The sequence below is a fragment of the Furipterus horrens genome, unplaced genomic scaffold (genome assembly GCF_987537825.1).
Source record: "Furipterus horrens unplaced genomic scaffold, mFurHor1.1.pri manual_scaffold_7, whole genome shotgun sequence".
Taxonomy (NCBI): domain Eukaryota; kingdom Metazoa; phylum Chordata; class Mammalia; order Chiroptera; family Furipteridae; genus Furipterus; species Furipterus horrens.
Window position 1 is genome coordinate 95,976,675 of NW_028327177.1, and position 24,476 is coordinate 96,001,150.

At 42.9% G+C, this 24,476-nt stretch overlaps 1 protein-coding gene across 1 annotated transcript in view; it reads right to left on the reverse strand.

The window, feature by feature from the left end:
* CACNA2D3 (calcium voltage-gated channel auxiliary subunit alpha2delta 3) overlaps positions 1-24,476 on the reverse strand; it is a 931,470-nt gene that overhangs the window by 172,434 nt on the left and 734,560 nt on the right. Inside the window, exons 18-24 of the mRNA XM_090284008.1 lie at positions 18,917-19,000; positions 11,445-11,516; positions 11,128-11,189; positions 9,660-9,727; positions 5,821-5,866; positions 5,567-5,664; positions 2,129-2,222 (exon numbers count right to left, since the gene is read on the reverse strand). Coding sequence (XP_090140134.1) covers positions 2,129-2,222; positions 5,567-5,664; positions 5,821-5,866; positions 9,660-9,727; positions 11,128-11,189; positions 11,445-11,516; positions 18,917-19,000 — 524 coding nt within the window. The remainder of the gene's footprint in view (positions 1-2,128; positions 2,223-5,566; positions 5,665-5,820; positions 5,867-9,659; positions 9,728-11,127; positions 11,190-11,444; positions 11,517-18,916; positions 19,001-24,476) is intronic.

Sequence of the window (24,476 nt, forward strand, 5' to 3'; positions counted from 1 at the left end):
TGCTTGTAGCCAATACCAAATTGGAAAGCCAGGCTGCCCAATCAGTTACAGATGTGGACTACAAAGCACGCTACCATTTTGGAAATCTTTAGCATGTGTCAGGAGTGAATCAGAAAACTTTGCACAGGATTTTGAGTTTCATGAATACCTAAAAGAAACATTTCCACATCAACTAGACAGTGCAATCACAGGAAAGGCTTTCATTCTTTCTCAACATCCCAGGGAATAAGATCCATGTAGGTAAGCATTCCAAAAACACCCAAATCTAATGAGAATGGTAGTCTTTCTTTGGAGCTTCAGGCTTTTGTATTAAATTGCCCCCTCACATTTCTACTTGGGAGACTTATAGTCATTTTAACCTTGAAATGTCTAGAAAAGAGCCCTGACTGGTGTGGCTCAGTGGGTTGGGTGTTGTCCCACAAACCAAAAGGTCACCAGCTCGATTCCCAGGTGGGGCACATGCCTGTGTTGTGGGCCAGGTCCCCAATTGGGGACATGTGAGAGGCAACAGGTCAATGATTCTCATACACATTGATGTTTCTCTCCCTCTCTTTCTTCCTCCCATCCCCTTTCTCTAGAAATAAATAAATAAAATCTTTTAAAAATATGTCTAGAAAAGAACTTGGCCAAGTCCAGTCCCAAACTTGCTCTGCATGTTTCCCATCCTATGAAATGGTACCAAGTTATTCATGTCGTAAACCTGAGAATGATCCTTGACCATTAAGCCACCCTCCCCTCACACAGCAAACCCATCATCAAGTCCTGGGGGTCTTACTTCTGAAGCATGCCACATGAGCGTCTCTCCTTTCTGTGCATACTGCTACTGTCCTGTCCAAGTGATAAATCCCTGGAATGCCTCTAGTACTTTTCTTATTCCATTACAATCCATTCCTCACACAGTGGTAGAAGGATTTTTAAAAATACAAATTTAATCATGTCCTCCTCAAAACCCTTCAATGATTTTCCAATACTTTTGACCATAAAGTCTAAAATCTTTAACTTGACTCCCAGGGTCACCTGTGCAACTTCATCTTCCAATATGTCCCAACCTACCTTCTGTTGACCTTCTTTAAATTCCTCAAATGTGTCAAATACTCTCTTACCTCAGGGCCTTTGAACACACTGTTTTAATACCCTGAAATGCTCCCCAACCCTTGAACTAGTTCCTGCTCAGAAAAGTCTTCCCTCTCTTTCATCTCCACTCTAGGTCTTGTTACAATCTACATGCCTTCATTTTAGTTCAACACAGTTATCAAAATTCTTAATACAGCATACTGTATACCACACACACTATGATGCTAAGGACCATGTTTAATTGAGTTACCTCCATTTCACCAACACCTAGCCCCATTCCTGGCACATAACAAACATGCACTCAATGTTTGATCAATGAATAAATGAATGGAAATGAGAGCAGAATGGGCAGGATAGGAGAGAATAAACAAAAGCAAAGATAAAAGAAGGAAGTAAGTGACTAAAGAGCAGAAGAGGAAAGAGAACTGAATAATGTATGACATAAAGGTAACAGAAAAATAAGTGATTTTCTTACTATTTTAAGTCTTTGACAGTTTACTTAAAATAGTAGTAAAAAAAATAAATAAATAGTACTAATAAGCTGCTGAAGCAGTTCTCACCCTAGTCTATGACAACAACTACCCTTGCCAGCCCCCAGCCCCTGGCATCCTCCACGTTGGAAATGAAACCACAGTGTTATATCCAACACCCTAATGAGACAGAGCTCTCACCTCCCCTTCCTACTCACGAGCTAACCTGGCCTGGATCCCAAGTTCCCCCAGACTGTGAGGCAGAGGCAGCCATGTCAGGGCAGGAGACAAAATGCTCCTTCCGCCCCACCCCCACCCCCACCCCCAATCTAAGTGTCACCCTGCCTCAGCATACCAAATTTCATGTAATGTTAAAACTCAAACAAATTGTATGTCAAACCCAGTAGCTTGCCATCCAAACCCCAGCCGCTAATCTGTTCTAGCTCTTGTGGTTTGGAGCTTTGGGGAAAATTAAAGAACTTTAACACCAGGCTCCTAAAACAGTTTAGTTCCTAAACTATAACCATATTTTGGACTGTTTGTGGGGAAATGGCCATGAAAGGGGGACACGTGCAACCACTTACTCAGATTTGTTGAGGGCAAGGCTGGTCCAATAGGCTTCAATGGGAGCACTCACCACAGCATCGAAAAGGACTTCCTGTATCAGTTCTTTGTCACCTGTTGGAAAAAACAGACTTGAAAAGATGCCTTTGGCCGGGCCCCAAAGCCAGGCACAAGAGGCATTCACTGGGCTCATTTTGCAGTATCTGCAGGTTGCTTTCTCACACAGTGTGTTGCTTTCTATACTAACTTCCCATCAGCTGAAAATATGCATCAGTCTGACACCTGAGACGCCAGCAATCTAGGAGCCCCCTAAGCATTCAGATGAGGCAATAATAAATGGAGAACCTTGGGTATCCCACGCTTCTGTTTTCTGCTCTCTCTCTCCATCTAGTAGTTCATGCCATAGACATCATGCCAATGCTGCAATTTGGAGGCCAGAAGGCAACAATTCTCAGGAAGTTTGCTCTTCTCATGCCATTGCTGTCCTCTGTCAAAGTCTGTGATTCTTCAGGGCCCTGATTCCAGTCCATTGTAAAAAGGAAAGGGATACGATAACCTCATAACCCCCAGGACTCTTTATTTTGTGACTTTTTCCATTAATTTTTTCTTTCATTTTGGAGAAATAAGTCTTTTTGCAAAGGAACTCTTGGCAGAGCTCTGTGGAAGAGGCTAAGGAATCAAGGGGACATCGCAAGACCAGCAGAGGCATCCTAGAGCCCTCTAATCGCCCCACAATGGGGGGCAACTAATTATCACACATAGCACATTAGCCTCCTCTAGGCTGGGGCCAAGAGCATGGTGGAGCTTTGTTATAAAGGCAAAAAAAAAAGAAAGAAAAGAGAATAACTCACCACCAAAAAAAAAAAAAAAGGTAAACTGAGAATTATGAGTAATCACATAGTAGAATACTATTATATATAGTAAGTACCCATCAGTAAATGAGTGGATCAAAAGACTATAGTACATTTACACGATGGAATACTGTGCAGCAGAAAGAAAGGAGGAACTCCTACCCTTCGTGACAGCATGGATGGAACTGGAGAGTATTATGCTAAGTGAAATAAGCCAGGAGACGAAAGACAAATACCCTATGATCTCACCTATAACAGGAAACTAATGAACAAAACAAACAAATGAGCAAAACAGAACCAGTGACACGGAAATAAGGAACAAACTGACTGTGACCAGAGGGGAGGGGGGAAAGGGATAATGGAGGAAAGAAGGGGAAGGGTCTAATCAAGGAACAAATATAAAGGACCCCCCCCACCATGGACACAGACAACAGGATGGGCATTGACTGTGGGAGTGGGGGTGGGGGTGGGCAGGGCAGGGAAGAGCAATGAGGGAAAACTGAGACGACTTTAACTGAACAATAAAATAAAATGAGAAAAACAACAACAACAACAGAGAAAACTGGATAAGGGATATACAGCAACTCTCTGTGCCACCATTGCAACCTTTCTGTAAATCTAAAATTATTCCTAAAAAGAACTTTGTTTTAAAATCTCAGAAAAATGAATTAGAGCTAAATGATCAACACAAATTATAGTAAGTAAAAACACAAGTTGTAGAATAATACATATACTATTATACCATATACAATATATATGTAGTATATTACATATAAATGTTATAGAAAGTAAATATAGAAAATATGTTTTAATATAGACAATGTCACATATTTTTACGGATACCTATATATGGTGTGGGGCAAAAGTAGGTTTATAATGGTGAGTCTGTGAAACAGTTAATTTTTATGTTATTATTTTTAATTATTGTATTATTTTCCATACAAGCAAATGTAAGCCTATTTTTGCCCCACCCTATGTATAGTCGTCGACGGCGGCAGCCGTCCGTCTCGAGAGACGATGGTGTAGCTTCTTAAGTGTCGAGAATGGTTGTGCAGTCCGACTCGGGAGTGACACGGTATCTGTCTCCTCCCGTATTGAATCGACATCTTGTGATGACGCTGGAGTGTCCTCTCCAGTGAAGCTGAAGCTACAGAGCCTGGGCAGGGTGATATGGAGGGTCTGCTGTTGCCCATGCAGCAGACCCCCCCTCTCTTCGCAGCTGAAGTGTCCAAGGGAAAGACGGAGTCAATACAGCTTGGCTTCAGGTGCGCCGCAGGAGTTGCCGGTGTTGACTACAACGTCAAACCGCCTTAGGGACTCCGGCTCCAGATTTTCTGTCGGGGTTTACTCCCTTAGCCTTTCCCCTGAAGAGGTATGCCGCAAGGCAGCGGAGGTTTTTTGGAGTCAGAGTTTTCCTTCTCTGATGTGCCCTGACTGGAAGATCGAACCAGCGACACTTAGCTCGCAGGCCGACGCTCAATCCACTGAGCCAAACCAGCCAGGGTTCCTATGTATAGTAATGGTACAAAATGTATGGGAATGATGCCCAAATACAGGACAGCAACAGGACAGGGCAAAGGCACGGAGAGGCTTCAACATTATCTGTAATGTTTCATTCTTTAAAAAGGTATGTGAAGCAAGTACGGCAAAATGTTAAGACTTGATAAAGCTGGATGGTAAATAGAAATGATTTTTAAATTTAATTTCTATACTTTAAAAATTAAAAATGTCATTAAAAAGTCAAAGTAAATAAAAAAGTTGGGCTCATATGATATACATCTGATCCTTTCTCTACCAGAGAATATCCCAAAAGGTTAATCCATTTCATGAAGATGTGCTTCAGGGGCTGGATAACCTCCTTATACCTCTGACAGGGCTGCTGTGACTCTTCTCTAAGATAACATACATAAATAACATTTCACATTACTGAATAAGTGATATCTGTTAGGGGTAGGGGCAGGTGCCATGCTGATCTCTGGTGAATCTCCCTCTGCTCAGTCTTCAGCTACTGCAACTAATACACACAATTTCAAGGTCAGATCTTGCACTCAGGGAGCTCCCATTTTGCTGCTGCTCTCTCCACTGCTCCCTGTCATGGGTCACCTGCCATTTCTGACTCATTGAGCTCCCTCAGAGGGCTGTTGGTGGTAGGAGAGGGGTAGATCTTGTCCCACAAGAGGCAACATGTTACAGTGGCGATCCCACCCTGGAGAGAACCAGGAGACCTAGATTATGACCTCGAATGAGACTAGTCCCATTTCCAGCCCTGGTTTATCATTTGTAGAATAAGGGAGCTGGATGAACAGATATAAACAGTTCCTTCCCAATTGTAATATTTTCATCCCATTCAGATATTTGACTAAATGGTTTGGTAGGAGGATAAATCCAGTGTAAAGGCTTAATCTTGGATTGGGGATTCTGCATGGCTTTCCATAAGCCACAGTTTTTCTCTTGTTCCTACAGGAAGCAGACATCTGGCTGGATTTAATGTGACTGATAGTCTCTGCCAAAGCAAAGCTTCCCTAGAAAACTGAAGCAAACTGTGGTTTTGAGCTCACTCCTCCACCACCACATGCACACACAACACACATTTAGAAGCACACTCACATTGGAGCAAAGGTTCTTTGCCTTTGAGGTAGAGCTTAATAGCTTCTAACTGAGACAGGTGACGGTGCTCTGGGTGTAGGTCAGTGTTGCAGTAGGACCTGAGAACATGATACGGCACAAAATAAGAGCATGTAAATATTTACAGCATCACCTTTCTTTGCCTTTGAACCAGGAGAACTGAGCAAGGGAATAAGACAACTTGAAATCAAAGAGGGCACTAAATACCAATATTGATGAAGGACTTGAATTCTTACCATTCATCTGCCAGGGACACATCAGGATGTTCTAAGTCATGCAGGCCTGGAGGTCAAGGAGAAGAAGTGAATGAATAAGTGCCATCTGTATGGGGCACTGACCCTCCTCGTCCTCCCATGTGCTTCAAATGTTCTTAGTTAGGGCTATGGGGTGGTTAAGGGTAGACATCAACTCCAAAGATATATGACTGAAGAAAGGAATTCCAAAGAAAGGAAACAAGTTCTTTTCCAAGCAGAACTCTGTACCCACTCACCTCACTCAGCCACCACCTTCCATGGCTATGTATCCCAAGAAAGCCCTAACTCCTTGCAGAGAAGTGACACGCCAATGGGTTGTGGGAGAGAAGCTTAGCATGATGGCGGAAACACTGCTTTTGGAGCCCCATGAAGCCTGAATTGGGGACAGGGCTAGGCCAACTACCTCCTGGGTGGCATTAGCAGGTTACTTTATTTTTCTAAATGTCAGTCTTTTCATGTGCAAGGCAGAAATAATAATAATAGTCTCTAACTGATGGGTGATTGTGAGGGTGAAATTATATGTTGAATGATATGAAATTGCCAATATTCCACTGTTTTGATCAGTTTTTGCAGAACCCTAAGTAAAAATGAGTCATTGGTCTGGAAAGGTGGCTAAGAGAACAGGGGCTAGCAGAGAATTTGGGAGTTTTTATGGAATGCCAATTACGTGAAATCAGTCTTTTTCCTTGTGTCTTCATGTGACCTCATTTCAATGGGTCATCAGCAGACATATAGTTCTGAATGATGACCTCAGGGACTCCAATAATGCTTATAGCTTGTTTTAGGATGTCAACGTTTCCTGAATAACCAACAGTGTATTATTGCACATTGGATTCCAATTTTCTCCTCATGTACAATTGTATAAAACACAGAAGAATACTAGATCTATCATCGCACACTCCTGTTTGACTTTATAGGAAGTAGGGGATAAATTAGGTAGAATGTTATCATATATTTTCAAATTGCTCTATCCTGGCTCTAATACATACTGGTTGAATGATCTCGGGAATGCCACTCCAACTCTTTGAGTTATCAGACGGAAGACATGGGTGAAAATGCCTAACTCATAGATTCCACAAGAGAATTAAATAGGATGGTGGTCAGTCCCTAGGACAATCCATGTATCCATCTGTCCTTTCTTCCCTCCATCCTTCCTTCCCTTCATTTCATATATTTACTGAGCAAAGTACTATTCTAGAACCTGAGAATGTAGCAGTGAACAAAATAAAAATTACTTTCCTCATGATATTTACTTTCTAGTGGCAGAAAAGTGGTAAATAAAACTAAAATACATAGTTTATCAGTTAGTAGTGAAGACTATAAAGAAAAGGAGAATCTAACAAGGATAGGGGGTGCCAAGAGATGAGAAGGGTTGAGAAAAATGTTTTATATAAACCACGGAAGTCAGAGAAGTCTTCACTGAAAAAAAATTACTTTAAAGCAAAATCCAAAAGGAGGTGAGGGAGAGAGCCATGTAGATAACTGGAGAGAGAATGGTCATGGTAGAAGGAAATATATACAAAGGCCCTCATGTGGGATCTTACCTTCCTGGAATATTGGGTTAATGATGTCAGGTCTATCTATTTTTCTAGTTTCTGTTCTCATCAACTTTAATCCACAAAGCCCTCTCTGGATATATTTCATATGACTTATAGATTGGCCCTCAAAGACAGATCTTTTCCATTGCTACCTCTCTGAGTTCCTAGGGCACCTAGGACATTTAATTGTTTCCTAATTCTCCTACTCTTATTTTGATCTTCCTGACAAAATCACACCTACTGATGATTGTTAATGCTGACAATAATGACATAAACTCTAATTTACTGAACAATTACTGTATATAATAGATTTTAAAAATACAGATGAAGTGTCAAGGAGATTCAAAAAAGGAGCAATTTCAGCAATTAGAACTGCAGCCCATGACTTCAACCTCAATAGTGATTCCATACATTTGGAGCAAAGTCTGCCTGTTCACCATATTTGAAATATCTGGCTGGCATTTTCAAAGCACATTGAAAATGCATACATTCTGTGGGGTAGCATTCCTTATGGAAGATCCTACAGAAGTGTGGTTGTCTTTCCCAAGGTATTTCTTCCTTTTCCAGGAAAGGAAGAGAACAATCATGCCTTGGCCCTTTCTGATGACAAGATCCTCTCCTAGTTAGCCCAAGGGGAAGCAGCTTTCTCAGGCTCAGTTACTCAGCAAAATTGGCAGGTTTGTAAGTCCTCTTATTCATAGAGGATCAACAAAGAGAGGAAGCTCTGACCACATTTGTGCGGATAACCTGACACTCTCCCCCTTGCTGAGAATTCAACCTAGTTTCTTGCATGGTAGTTACAGTTAGCTCTGAAATTCTCTTTGTGTCCTCTCAGCCTTACAACTGAGGACATCCAGGGAGAAGACAGTGTGACTGAAGAAATGATCCAAAAGACAATGCAAAACAACTTGCCATCCCATGTACTGAGGGTTGACTAAGGGAAGGGACATATGAAAGACAGATAATCTATTAATATCCTCTCCCTCTATTGTTCTGACCATCAGCTATTTCCTTAGCTTAACCTTAGATGGCTTAGACCTATACTTTTTGGTTTCATAGTCAGTGATATCCACAGAGCTACACATGGTTCATGGAGTCATAAAATTTTAGAATTTACAAAAATGATCTTGGAATATTCTCATCCTGATGAGAATTTTGTTCAAGTCATAGAGTTGCCTGTTTTCTCTTGCATGTCTCTGGGAAGAGGCCACACAATAGATTAGGTCTGCAGTGGGCACACTCTAAGTTCTGCCCAGGTCACAGGGACCCCCTTCACTCTCCTCCCTATTCCTTAAAACCACACAACTGCTTGGGAGACAAAAACCAACACCTGTCAAACAATGCACGAAGACCGTCTTTGAAAACTGGCATCTTAGGGACAACCAATCTCATTCTTCATTCTCAGCTACATCTGAGCCACAAGATGGTCCAGATTCTGAAAGTTCACCACATTCATTTGTAACCAGCTCTAACCAGTTGAAATATGACCTGTAACTGACCTTCCTGTTCATGGCCACCCAGAAAGAGCACCAGTCTGGTCCAACTCCTTTGTGCAGATGCAGAATTTAACACCCAGGTTTGGCAAGAGATGTACTCAAGGCCACTCTAGGCATAAAGCCCTTCAGAGACCAGCCCTGCCTCTCCCTGTGAGCTGTGGACACTGAGAAAGGGAACTTCTCTGAGCTACTGGGTTTTGGGGAGAGGAGAAGGCCAGTAAGGATTGTGACAACAACATTAAAGTCTTAAAGAACTGTAACAATTGCCCCTATTCACTAGAAGTTTACAGTGCTTTATGAAGACAATGGGATCTGGGAATCTCAAGGTGCTACTTACTCCTTCTGACCCATGTAATCATTTAAATGATCACAATTCCCTCCCGGACCTGGGCTGCCAGGAAACACAAGTGATATTTGTGGCTCAAGCACATAGGAGACTAAGGCTTGCATATTTTTGTTTTCATTTTTTTCTCCTTGACTTAAGTTTGTACACTAATTTGTATTTTTCTTGGTACTGACTTTTATGGATGAGAAGAATACAGTTAGAGAATGATTGGCCTCCACACCTCTGTGGATTAAAGCAGAATACAAAATAAATGAAATCATAAAGAAGGCCACCACTAGTTGGCGGTCCCACCATTCATAATCAGCCTAGGAAAGCAAGGTAACATCAAGCAGGGAATTAGTTGAGTCAAATGTCCAGGGATAGGCCAGAATATTGAACAGATTAGCAAGGTTGTCAGTTAACCCAAAGGTAAGGGTAAGGCTGGTCAAGGCAGCATCTTACCTTCTTCAATAGTTACATTCCCTCGGAAGAAATACTTCCCATGGCCTCTGGAGAGCGCCACACCTAAGCTGTGCAGAGAAACAAAGCAGACCTTGAAATTCATGTCATTGCCTGGGATAGACTTGTGGACTAACTTTTTTATTTTCCATTTTCACATTTCTATTTTATGTTCTGTAAATAATTTTTTCAACAGTTTATTTTCAAAACCTCACTGACTATAGTTGGTGTTGGTTTTTCTTAGGTTCAATTAGCTGCTTCAAAGTGATTTTTTTTTATTGGAAGTGCCAGCAGCAATTAACTGTTCTCATGTTGATGGAGAGGTGTGGCAAACTGCTTAGTCCTCTAGTAAGGCCTTTTCTTGGATGCCCTCAGTAGGGCCACTTGCCTTGCTCTTCACTACCACCTTATACACCCCTGCCCTACATTCAGCCGAGACAGGTCTTTCCAGACCTTAGAGTTTGCGACTAGGGAAAATGAACGCTTTCTCAAGGGCGAAAAGGAAAACTTCTACCACCACTTGAGTATAGCCACATTATTTCTCTGTGAGCTTCTTTGCTCAACTCTCTCCCTAGTCTAATAGAGTTTTCACACTCTCGTTAGCTTGATTTAAATTCCTTTCAGTATTTGTCTAAATTAAGAGAACAAGTGTTGAAAACACAGTCTCTTCATGTGGCAAACTCATTTAGCGGTCACATGTTCCCTCCATTGCTCTGGTTCCACATGGAACCTACCCATGATCCCTGGCTGCACATGACAACAGTCTGTCATTCAGTTTTCAAATTAACCTATGGTCAGCAAATTCTTTCTCTCCTTAGCTCTGCAAGGCACGAGTTCAGGAACATGAAGCAGCCCCACTGGAATAACTTTTTACAAAAGGTGTCACAACACCAAGTTAACAGTAGTGGGAGATGTTAGAATGCCACATACATATCTGTAAGCAGGCACTGAGGCAAAGCCATTTTTCAGGACTGTTACAAAGAGAAATAACAGGATTCAAAGGTAGACAAGCACAGGAGGACAGTTCATAGAAATTAAAATGGAAGTACAACATGTAGGGATGGGTATGCTACCTCCAAGTTTGAAGGATTTTTTTTTTTTTTTTTTAGTTATGGAAATAAAAGGTGAAATGAAACTCACTAGGCAGCAAGTTAGATGGTTAAGGACCCTGGTAACCCTCTGAACTTGTCTCTCCACCCTCAGTTGGAACCCCCAAAGCTAATTTGCTTAATAATGAGATGCAAAGCCAGACAATTTTAAATGAGTTCTCCTGCCTGAGCCTGAACCATCTTCCCCGTTCTGGAAAACAAAAAGAAAAGCAGCCTGGGAATAGCCCCTTCCTCACTCTTTCCAGCCTTTTGGTAGGGTGTTTGGTTATCTTCAGATGATGAGCTCTGAGAGTGTCAGCAGGTTTTGTACAAACACAACTGATGGGTCTGATGGAATGTCCATGTATTATGGTCAGCTCTACCTGAAAGGAGTACCCTTGATGTCTGTATAATAGTAGTCATTTGTCATCACCAAAACCCGTTTCTAGATTGAAAAAAAAAGTCGTAGAGAAAAGAAAACATGGTTAGTCTGCTAGGTGAAGTTTTCAGAAATAAATAAAAATAAATGGACACACTATGATCAGGTTAACAGTACTACATGAATCTTGTTTGAGATAAGTAAAGACAAGAGAAAAATGATCTCAGCGAAAGATATTTATTCCAGATAGAGCTTTCAAAGCTAATTTTTCACAGTGGTTTGGTTTAAATTAAGCAGCAAGAATGTTTGAGAAAAATGTACCCCTTTGTCCACTGTCTTCTTCACCTCCATGGAAAACTTCCCTGTCTTTCGATTCACCATGGCGTTTCTTAACTAAAAGGATAAAAGAAAAAGATGTTAGTGCTTCCTTGGGCTACTAGGACATTTGGATGCCTCATGTCCTCCAGCTCAGGAGCACACTGGGGGCTATGCAAAGCAGAGGTGTGACAGGGTGGGTTGTTTCCCACCCAGTCGTGGGTGCTTTCACAGTGAGTTTGCAGATTGCACTCAGACCCCTAAAATGGGGTTTCTGAAGAATAAACATCCAATGGCTTTTGTACGAGGGGGGTAGGGGTAAGAACAATAAAAAATGACTTTCAACTTCAATTTGGGGTGCTTGGGTAAACCTCAGGGCAACAATGACAAAAAACCCAGTGCATTGTTGACGAATCCTGAGAGTCAGAGAATGAATCCCCAGGAACCCAGGAACACACTAAAGAAACAAGAATGTCTCTGGGGATAAGTTACATTTTCAAAAAGGGCATTGGTTTGTCTTAGAGAAATCACTTTTCAAAACTTAAGTTAAAGACGTTTTCCTATACAGTAATTAAAAAAAAAAAAAAAAAAGGCCAATCATTTGGAAGACAGGGATTAGCTTTTCTTAGCATGAATCATCTTCAAATGCTCTCTGAGACATCAGGGCCAATTAATGACCTCACTGACACTGACGAGCAGTGAATAGGGCGACCGTATATCTGATTTTTTGGAGGCCCCATTTGGAACAGTGAGCCTGGTTCCCTCCCCCATCCCTGGCTGACCTCTTCTAATTACATGTGGCCCTTCCATGAGTTCAGAGAAGGACAGCAGACACAGTGATGAAAGATGTGCCATCATGGGCACCAATGGGAGATGACAGGGAACGACAGGGAGGGCCATTTAATGGAGCAGGAGCAAATGCTACATGCTACAGCCTGTCAGGAAATGCTGTTTCCCTGTTCTGTGCCATTTCTTTTCTTTCTTTCTTTTTTATCCTTTTCCCTCTTTTCTTTGAGGAGCTTGAATAAGATCTGGCTGATAGAAAACTGCAATGCTTGCAAGCAACCTAAATTTGATTCAGGGTTGTCTAGATTTGGGTTCACATTTCCATCTTCTGTAAGAGAGAGTAAAAGCCTAATTTTTATCTGGAGGCATGTATAAAATAAAACATATATTCGACTCTAGATATTTTTTAACAACACATAATGGGCATTTCTGGAAATATTTTCCCATTTTAACTTTTGTGGTTTTGGATCGGGAGAGCTGGTCCTAATTAAGTCTACTTTCTAACTTTCAAGAACAGCTCGATTTATCTTTAACATGGTTTTCATTTTTCCTCTTTCTGGTGCCTGCCTAAAGTCATTTGGGACCTTCCCCTCTCACATTCCCCAGGCAAGTCAGAGATTAGGTAAGCCTCTCTACCCTTAGTGCCACCCCACCCCCAACTCCCAGTAGCACAGAACAATCAGCTCTGGGTCTGGGAGGATCCAAGGCCATGGTCACTGACGCTTTCTGGAGGTGAACGCCTAGCTGATTAGTCTAGTCTTGCCCTTTTTTTCATATAAGGCTACTTACTGAACACCTACTTGTGAGACAGGATAGCACTGTAGTTAAGAAATAGCCCCTGGAGTCAGAGGTTTATGGTCCTGGACAAATCCCTTACCCTCTCCGTGCCTCAGTTTCCTTTTCTGAAAATTGGAATTAATGAGAGCTCCCACCTCACAGAGTTGGAGAGGGAACCAGAGGAGTTAATATTTACAGGAGTGCCTGGTACCCCCTAAGCACTCAGTGAACGTTGGCTGCCCTCCACTGTCACAGCAGCCGCAGCAGCATCTTTATTACCATCCTCCTCACTTGTCTTCACTACCAGGCCCCTCTCAATAGCTTACTGAATCAGGATTCAGACTCCAGTTCGCTGGACACAAATGCATGTGCTGTAAACCAAAGTTTTTCAAATGTTCTTGACTGTGAGCCACATAAGAAATACGGCTTCTCTGATGCTGCCCTCATGTCTATTTTTACAGATTTCATTGCATTTAATTGCTGCTCATGAACAACTAAATGAATTTGTGACTCTCCCCTAAGTCCTCAGGTTGAAAACTGCTGCTTGTCACCACATCTGGGTTGGCACAGACCAAAAAAGGGACAGTCCAATGTAAAGAGAAGTAATCAGAATATCAAGGCTCAAGTGGCAAGTTCTACCATGACACGTATCACCATCCTGTGACTTCTCTGTGGCTCAGTTTCTTCATCCTCCATTCAGTCCATCAAAAGTGCTCATGAGTGAGGACTTCCAGACCCCAGTGATCCTGCCAGGTGCTGTATAAACTGTGCTCATCAGATTCGAATGAGGCTTGGACAATACTGATAGATACTGAGCTCTTATCACGTGCCAGCACAGGTTTTAAAACCCTCAATTTACCTCTTAAGGTATCATTATTATCCTTGTCTTATAGGTGGGGAAACTGAAGTACAAAGGTAAGGCACTTGCCCAACGTCACACAGGATCTCTGCCACCTGAACCCATGCTGTTCCTTCTGCTTTTCAAATCAGGAGAGAAAGCATTTAGACACATTGAAAGAAAGCATCAATATAAAAATTGTGTAGTATTAATATAAAAGTAATTTATTGCTATTTCTGGATTTTTTTTAAATCAAAGAAAATGTTTTCAACATTGACCATGCAATAGTCTGAGGTTTCAATGTCCCAATAGGCTCTCTCACAAACTCTAAGTGCTACAGTCTGGGGTGGACAGGAAGATGGTTTTCTATCTTCACTGCCAGAATGCAGAAGGAAGTTTGGTGCTTTTTCAGTAGACTGTCTGGTGACAATACAGCACTGTGAGGCTGAAGCACTCTAGAAATGCTACTTTTCCATCTGAGGAGAGGGAGGCTAGAGAAGGGGGCAACTTGCCCCAAGAGCTATGGTAAGTCAGTGGTACCACCAGGCCCAAGGTCTAGGTTCCAAGGTGGTACCCAGAGCAAAAGCAAGAGTGAGGGGAGTAACAATGCTATCAGTGCCAACTGGGGCAGGAAGGGCATGATCAGTGGTGCTGCTCAGAGCTGTCTGAATGTCCCTGAACTGCCACTGCATGGATTATAGCAAGAACAACTGGAGCAATGAAAATGGCCTGGCAGAGGAAAATCTCCCAATGAGTTTGGGTGTGCTCATGTAAGAATATTATGCAGCCATCAAAAAATCACATGTGCAGATGTTCAACTAAACGCACTAGTCAAAGAAAGGTGAATTAAAATATTAATGATAATACCTTTCTTTTCCCCTATCAGATATCAAACATTTGCAAGTGTGTTCATGCAGTGGACATTAAAGAAGCTTTCACCACAGCGTGATCAATAAAATAAAGGACAAACTTCTTCAGGTTAAAAAGAATAATCTGGTGACTATGACCAGGGACTCCAGGAACCACCCCCCTTCCCCTGGGCCCTTCCTTATCCAGATCAGATGCACTTTGCCAGAGCCCCAGTGAGTCCGTCTCTCTTGTCTGCACTCTGAAGCTGAAGCAGCTTTGCTGATCACTCAAAACACCCACTTTACTAATGACCATGCCAGCTGGTGACCTTATTTCCAGGTCCACTGTGAGCCTACAGCTCTTCTCTTGGGTCAGAGTTCATTAAGGAAGCTTTCCCCAGAGAGTCATTGATCACCTTAGGTTTTGTGTATAATTATATAAAGATACCTCATTCTCCTAATGGATGTTCATTATCTGCATCCAAATAGGAAAACAGACTCAGACACAGAATGTTTATACAATAAAATCCTCTCTCTCTCTCTCTCTCTCTCTTTCTCTCTGTCTCTCCCTCCCTCCCTCCCTCCCTCCCTCCCTTCCTCCCTGCCTCCTTCCCTCTCTCTCTCTGCTTCAGTGTGGGATCTCAGGTGGGCTGTGCTGGTTTGGGGGCACAGGGCACAAGCATGAGCTGCAGAGGTACAAGAACAGGTATAAAAAGCAAACTAACTAAATGGTCAAAGGTCTCAGAAATATGCTCTAAGAGAAGAGGTTTATGGGATTTGGAAAGAAAGGACTCCGAGCAATCTTTCCATCAGAGGCATCCCAAGCAAGAAGAATGTGAACTGCCTGGAGGGCAGTGGAAAAAGGGCTTATGCTGCAACATGAGGGATTTCAGCTGAATCTGTTGGGGGTGTACTCACACGCCACAAGCCTTTGTGCAGCAGCTAGTTCCAGATACAACCCACCTTTTCTGCACCCCCGAAGAGGATAACACATTAAGGCACTGATATAGGGTCTTCATGGGCTCCTGGATTCAAGGGCTCTTTCAAAGGCATACCAATGTGTTCAAGAGCATTGGGGCAAGACTGCCTGGCTTGGAAACTACTCTTAGTGCTCTTGGACCATTAGAGCAATTCTTGGCCTCAGTTTCTTTACCTATAAAGTGAAGACAGCAATAATACCAACTCCTCAGGATTGTTGTGAGAAATAAACAAATTTGTCCACATGTAGTACTTAGAACAGCACTTGCATGTAGGAAGAATTTAATATGTGGCAGTTATTATTTATCTTAGTTTTCTCTGTTTATAGAAATAATTGTGTTCACAATGGAAAGTTTGGGAATAACTAAAAGATAATAGGAATAAGATAAAAATCATCTTTAATTCCTCTAGCTATCTCTGGATGATATTTTAAAAATAATTTTTCTCCTCCAAGAGGTGATCAACAGTGGTATTTCAGGGTCACCTCCTGGTTCATGGGTCCTCATAAGACCCTGTCCTACTCATTGTATTGTTGACATGTTGCCTGACTCACCCTGAAACCAGAAGTCTCACTCATTCTCCTCTAAATGATTTCTAATTAATTTTTTTTTCTTATTTTAATCTTAACCAGTTTTATTTTGCATGTGTTTTAATAATAGTATATGTGACCTCACACCTTTTTTGGAAGTACGCAGGATCTATTTTATAAGTATGGTCATTCAATTAAACACAAGCCTAGTTGCCAAGAGAGTAAGGGGCTTCCTTCAAGAAGTTTTCCGTAGCTGGACACACTCATGCCGCTTCTTCCTAAAGGACTTCTGCTTGCCTGGCCATTCCCAGACCTTGACCTGAAGCTTGCCTTCTGCTACATACATGCAAACCCCAATGGCATGCATATGAGCATATGGGATCTTGTGTAGACTTCTCAAATATGCTTTGTGTAGATTCCAGAATTCTCCAGTCCATGGAGTACAATTCCCTGGAGAGAAATGGTGACTTGGATTTTCCCAAACATGTTGATAGTGAAGAGACTCACATTGCAAATGTACTGTGCTCTCAATAGGACAAGACAAGAGACTCAAACCAAAGAGACAACCAGAGACCAGTTTGTGCTGAACAAGAGCATTGGACTTGCTAGAGACATGGGAACTCAGCAGGTAGACAGGCAGAACCCAGTCCTATAAATCAGATGAAGGTGAAGAGTGTGTATGCAGGGCTTGGAATCTGACTCTCTGCAGCTCCGATGAGAAAGGAAGATAGGACAAGGAAATAAAAGGCATATTCCAAACCATTGTTAGTAAAAGGAGATCTCACCTCACTGAAATTTAACTGAGGCACAGGTGATAGACTAGAGTGAGCCATGTAATAAATGTCTTCAAGTCATCGGCAAAGGAGAAGTGAGTGTCAGCTGACTGTTAACTACAGAGGCGATGCTTCCTGGATGTGGGACTCGGACGTAATAACAAGCATAATCAAGTCTGCCTTCCATATTAATTAAGGTGGAAAAGATGAAGGGATGGGAAAGTATGTTGCCAAGGTTCAAGCCTCCTGGAAGAAAAAACCAAAAGGTCCAGTGAAGTCAGAATAAAGCAACAATAAAATGAAGATGGAAGAGAAGGAAATACAATGGGGTGCACCGTTCAGAGAGTCACAAGACAGTTTAGCAACAGCAAGTCCACAGGACGCTGATTAATGAGAAAGTTCCCTGAGGACCGATGATGACAGCAATAATGCCAACAGTGGGTGCCACTCCTAGGACGCTAACCATGCCCACAAAACAATGTAAGCACCTGTATTTATATGTTTCAATACATTAACCCATTTAATATTCAAAACAGCTCTATGAGGTAGTTACTGCTATCACTACTCATTTTGCTGGAGAAAAACAAGAGAACAAGAAACAAAATTGAGGGACAGACAGGATAATTGCTTGCCCAAGACCGGCCAGCAGAAAGCAGATTTGAACCCATGCAGGCTCTTCCCTGAGCTGTGCTTCTCATAACTGGGCTACTCTGCTTCTTGGGGTGAACAGGTTGAAAAAAAAAAGGACATATATAGTAGGTATAGCACAATCAAAAGAAGCTGACATGAATCCTGATGACAATGTTCAAAGAACAAGAAAATGTAAAACTCTACCAGGCCACTGAGCCCCCAGCATGTGAGCAAAAGAGTGCAGATGAGGAAGTAGCTTTTTATCAAACAGCAAAGTTATTTTGTCTGAACTTGGGTTTAAAAAGACTTAGTACAGATGTAGGAGGAAATAGCTTAAATTCTGAAACAGATGTGATTTTTGCATTTTATAGGCAAGGAAGAAAATCAGATATTTATGCTAGTGGAGATATCCAGGGAACGGAGGATGGTAGAGAAGAAAAGCTACAGAGAGAGAACTGCCAAGCTGGCCATACTTCCAGAAGCTTGAGAACCCAGTATGAGCATTTCAAATGGTCTCCATCAACATCCCTCTGGAAAGCAGGGCAGAGGGAGGGTTGGGAAAAATGCTGACTCAAAGGTGAAACTTAAGAGAGGACCCCAAACCAATCAGGGAGGATGCACGCAGTGGACCGTGGCCTTGGCACATAGATGGTAAGAGAGAAGGCGAGGAGTGAGGATCTGCCCAGAAACACCTGGACAGTTATAATTTAATTTAGGACCATCCACCTGCAGTCACACAAAGGCAACCATGTCTAACAGATCTGACTTTATTGAGAAGATATCAAGAAGACTGATGGGGCTAAGCTGTGGGCCTAGGAAGTTTCTCAATATGGTACCAGAGGCTGAATCTGTATGGGGAATGAGCATGTGGCTACTGCAATGTGGCTGGTGAAGGGGAAAAGGCTGTTACTGACCAGGAAAGGAGGTGGCCAACATGAGCTGTGCCATGAAATCCTGAGAGGTGACTTTGCACGAGGTAGAGCCCACCACCCAGGCTCCCCTGACACTGACAGGTCCCATCAATAGCACTAAAGAGGCATATGGATTCATCAGCTTAGAGAAGGGAGCAGAGCCCACCAGAGGATGGCTTTTGCAAATTGTGCACAGCAGGCTGCATGGCTGGCCTGTTTGTAACTGGTCTGGCCAGTGAGAGAGTTACAAAGCTCCAAACTCCATAAAAGGGCCCATTGTTTCCATGTCCCTCTGGTGGCCAGGTGTCCCTCTGGTAGGCCTCTTGCCAGCTCCTGAGGCAGTCACGAGGTACAGAAGTGGATCCAATGGAGTATCCACCTCACCAGGCTTGAAAACAAATCACTTACCACGTCATCTCGGTCTTCCCACTCGACTTCGGAGAGGTCAACGCTACTGTAGTTAGGTTTCCTTCGCTTTTTTCCTTCTTCGTACTAGCAAGGGGAAAGGGCAGAAAAAGAAAACATTTCCGTGAGATCACCAGCCAGGGCAACTTTTATCCTCCAAAGTCCTGTTTTGAGGATGGGGACCAGGAGTGGAGGGATGTCTAGTGCCAGTCCTAGAGGTTTCAATGGCGGGGAGCCGAGTCCAGATTCCTGTAAACATTTGCTTCAAGCTGGAAGAATATACAAGTTAACTCTTTGCTTGATATGAATTTATCAAGGGAACCCCTTGGCTCTAAGCACACCAGACACAAAGCGGAGCTTTTCCCTCCTCAGATGGTTTATGTGTGCGATGGGGAAGAGCCTTTTCCTCTACTTTAGAGCTTTAAAAACCACCCCTTCAAAACACAGGAAAGGGTGTCTTACATATGTTACCAAATACCTAGTGGCATCCCACTATGTTTTATAGTTCTCCCACTCCTACCTCCTGTCTCAAATGTACTCCATACCCCTTGGCTAGGCTACAAAAGCACTGATCTCTGCAGTTGGGTTCAACATCCTGGTAACACTGAGCAGACACACAGAATTTTCTACCTGCTATCACTCTGGCCACAGCAGCCCTGAGCCAATCATGGCTGTTTTGCCCAGAGTGGATGTGGGGACTGGGGATCACTACCAGATTGAATGGCCATGGGGCATTTCTCTGGAAAAGCTGATGAGTGCATTAATAACTAGGGAAGTGGTTTCAATTTTTTTCCCCCTAAATCACTGGCATTAGCCATCCTGCAAGCCAACCATTTTATCAGCAGGACGTTCATGTGTCTGGACAGTCCTGTGTCTTGGGGCCTTTCATGTTGGCTATTGGGGTGTTTATAATGTAGGAAAGTCTGCCCTCTACTGCAGGCTAAGGAGAAGCAATCCCTTTACAAGCTCATAAGATAGGGCTAATGGCACACTGGGAAAAAAAATATGTATGTATGAACAGTTTTTTCTTATTTGCTTTGTCTCTAAATTGGTCATCTTTAGATTTAATTGCCAAGATTCTAAGTGAGATGCAGAGCAGCTCTAAGTGTTTCAAGACACCAAAACCACAGGTTACCATTTGGAACACTGCTCGGCTACCCCGGAGGCAGGTGCTGAAGGCACACCAGACATGAAGGAGAAAATCACTGTCAACAGGTTGAACCAAACAGGTCTGAACTGGCCCCAGTGAAATCCAGGGAGAGAGACCAGACAGAGTCCCTGTGGGGCCAAACAAGGCCAGCTGGTTTCCCCACCCTCATTACGTCTGCATTTTGACTGCATTTCAGGAACCCCGAGACATCTCTGGAGACTGCCCCCGCCCTCCAACGTCCAGGAAGGCTGCCTTGCCTCTAAGGGGCAGTGAGCCCTGACCACCCCTGGTCAAGCGGCCTTCCACTCCCTCCTCTGAGGTTTCCAGTGAACAAACGGTCACGGTCATTTTTATGACATCAGATCCACCCCAGATGAGGAGGAAGGGAAGTGGTTTCCTCAGAAGCCACTGTAAACGATAGCAGATTCTCTGTTGGATCCAGCTTTGGAAAGTTCGTGTATGCAGGGGAGCTCTGGTCCTCGTGAGGGCCAGTCGGGGCAGGTGCGAGGAACAGGACGAGGTCAGCAGGGCTGTCACCAGAGTCTCAGAGTGAGGAGGTGTGATGGGGAGGGCGCACGGCGGGAAGAGTTCCAATTTTTCCCCTGAGGAGCTAAAGTCAGACATTCTTGAACCATTGTTATCTGTGCTAATGGATCCAAGTCCCATTTTAGTAAAAGCCATCCCTGAGAGCCACTAGGCACCCCAGAAGTTCATGCAGCCCAGATTATGATGATTAAACACAGAACTTTTACAGTTTCCTAGGTGGAAGGTCTTCCTTTGGTCTCTTCAAAAGGCTCCTTCATTCACTTATTCAACCCACATTTATGGGACACCTAGTAAGTGGAAGGTACTAAGAATATATGGTCATTTTAACAGTGCCTCCTTCTTTCCAGGATTTGCTGACAGTTTATTACCTTTCTACCTCTGGAAGGTCAATTTATGGCCCATTGTGCATTTGGGAAAATGGGCTCTAATGAGTTAAGTAATGAATCAAAGAATGAGTTAGATAAGCTCATATAGCCAGTATGAGGGAGGACACCCTGCCCCCACAGTCCCTGACCAGATTATCATGGCAAAACCTCATGTTATTTCAACCACTGTTAACCCTTTGCGTGCCACGTGTAATTTGAAATTTGGATCAACATGAGAAAAAGTTATATCAATATATAACCTGAGGTACAGGAAAAGAGAAAAAAACATAAAATATGAATTATTCCATTGCTATTTACATTTACAGCCACCAAAAAATGAGTCACTGAGAGCTATGCTGGCACTTTGGGGAAAATCTGTCAGTGTCACTCACAGTGACACTGGCACTCAAAGGGTTAAAGAAATTTAAAAAGACCCCCAAGGTTTAGAGCACCAAATGTTCCTTCATCCTCAGAAAAAGTGTCTAACTATCTTTGTTAGAAGAGGACACCACAGTGATCCTGCCACTTGTTGGGCACGTGACTGAACAAAGTGTCAAACTGCTCCAAGCGTCCTTTTCCTCCGTTGCAAAGGGGAGAAACAAGAGCACCTCCATAGCTGCAGGAGGTTGAGAGGATTAAACAGATACTGTATGTGAAATGGCAAGCACATGCCCAGGCACAAAATAAACCCTTACTGTGTAACTAGTATAATTCCTGAGAGCTGTGTGCTTGTTGGCAAAGATACAGGCTCACTGTATACAATTGGCTAATACTTCACTTCCATGAAATGGGGACCCATTCAATAATTTTGCAGGCCACAGTTCTGTGAATCACAGGCAGGCAGGAGATGTTGGTGGAAGAGGATGATCATACAATATAACTTCCCCTGGTGTGAATCTTACACACCAAGAGTTATATACTCAACACCAAGTTGGAATTCAAGACTCTCCTGGCAGAGAAATTTATACTTGTGCTAAAGAGCCCAAATCCTTTTAGATGGCATCTGGCAAAAGTGGAATTGCAGAGAAACCTTGATTTCTGACCTTTCCTAAGATGTCTTTCTTCATTTTTTTAATAACCACTCAAGAAATGCACTACATTATATTATTGGTATTCATGAAACTTGGAGAGATTAGAGAGTGAGGAAAAGTAAGATTTCCCAGCATACTGATCAAGAAGCCACCATATTCCAGCAAGTCTCTGTAATTTAATTTCATTGAAAAAACCAGACAGGGCTGGAGATCTTCCCTCTAGAACCGCATTTTAGGAATGCCCCTCTGTCCCCACACAATGTCTCCTTAACCAGGCATGTGAAATAGGTCTGAAACACTTTCCATTTGGGTTTTTATTAACAGACAAGCTCCTTTAGAATATAAATAGTAATGCAGCAGAATGATTAATTTGTGTGAGACACGAAAAAGTAAGTGGTCTGTTGCATCTATAAAACAGGTTGAGAATGATGAGTAAACTCGGGCATGATGACCTCAACTCCACCCTTTTTCATCTGCCCCATTAGGAAACACATTAAATGACTAGAGATCAGACCTTTAGGAAAACACCTGTGCTGTACAGATGGCCACCATCCATTCCTCACATTTTACAGAGTGATGACTTTTTTGTTCCTATAGGAACCCCTTGAGTTCACTCAATAAACGTACTTCTAGTGAAGGTAAGACCACCTTTGGGTCAGAGGTAGACAAGTGACTGAGCATGTGCCAAAGACCCAGATCTCTCCAGGACACAGTGATTTGTTCAGAGACGGGGACACAACTCAGGTCAACTCAAATTATATGCTTTCCTGGACTTATCCAGGGAAAGGGGCTCTCTACCCACTAGTGTCACTAAGGTGGTAGGATGTGAAGTTGAACTCCTCACAGCCGCCTTTGCCACTACGTCCCGACAATGAAGTCAGTGCCGAGGAAGCAGAGCACAGACACGAAACAAGTCTTGAACCATGTGGTGCAACACCTGAATCAAGCTGTGCCTGGAATCATATTCTTTTAGATGTTTCATGTACCAATGCATTCTCTCCACATTCCCTGCTTTCCTTTTTAAAGATTGTTTTTTAAAGCTGGCTTGAATTTCAAGTATAAATAGTCAACAGAGTTCCAACTTGTATATATTGAATGCTTTTATTTTTTTTCTTTGGAAATGAACCACTTTAAAAGCACATTTTAAATGAAATGGTCACAAACTTTGGTACTTTAATGATTATTTAGAAATGTGTGATTTGGTGTTCCTATAGAGAACCTCGCAATTACCTCACTGCTAATTGAGATAAATTACTGTGTTTAAGCACAGCTGATCCCCTGTACCTGTTTTCTGACTGAGAAGACATATGTGTGGCCACAGATGGAGAGTGACAGAAAAAGAACTGAATTCTCAACTCTCTGACTCCCAGGCCAGCTCTCTCTTCTCCCATGGGATTGGCCTGAGACAAACCCTAGGTCCACCACCCTACTCCCTCTTCCCTGCGTGAGGATCTTGTTACTGGGACCGAGGCATCGTATATGGCATTTGTTAGTGTATCTGTAATCTGTAACTTCCTTTGAAAATGTGATTAACGAATTGCAAACGGTTTCCAAAGGTTTATAAACAGATACTTTGAGAGCCACAGGTAGGTTTGTAGTTTTTGGTGCCTGTTTTATGAAAAAAATATGTGAGGGAGAATTTAATAAGGAAAGATATTCTGTGCTATGAAATACTTTGAGGTGGAGCTTTAAATAAAGGCCAGATGTGGTGAACACACAAACCAGACCGTGGCCTAGGAGGATGGGACAAGAGGGGCACCCATCTGAGGAGGAAGCTGGGACTATCTGGGGGCATGTGAAAGCACCAGGACTTTCCGGCAGTGTTCATTGTTGGCTGTGAGTGCCCTTTGTATTACCTGCAGACTGACTTTGGAAGCATGATAGAATAGGCTACAGTGATGGCCAGGTTTGTGTTGGTTTGAAAAACCCAAAAATGCCTTTGGTTTTTCTGTGTTCTTTTGGGAAAGGCCAGAGGAAATTAGCTACACACATCCATGCAGCCTCTGTGAAACAAATATTGTGTGTGTTAATAATTGATAACTGTACGTGCTGCTCCATGCTGCCAACAGGAAGGAAAGAGATGGGGGTGGGAGGCCCACAACTGGAGGGGGAGAAGCATTGCCCAAAGCTAATGCCATCTGCAGAAGGGGTGTGGCTGAGGGCCGGGAGCCAGACATTGTCTGGGCAGATGTTTCTCTCCCAGGGCAGCCATGGTCCTCAGCTGGTGAACACCTTGGCCCCATCCCCTGAGGTCCTGGCCTCCTCTTGTCTCAGAGGCTTAAGTGGCCATGTTAGGAGAAGGGAAGAAGGCATGTCTTCTCTCCTCCATGAACAGAACGGTAAGGCCTAATGGCCACTGGGTACTTCATTCCTTCACTCCACTCATTCATTCCCTCACGTGTTCATTTGTTCACCCTCTAACCCCCAAATACCACTGGACCCTAAATATTTATCAGGCCCAAGTGAGCCTT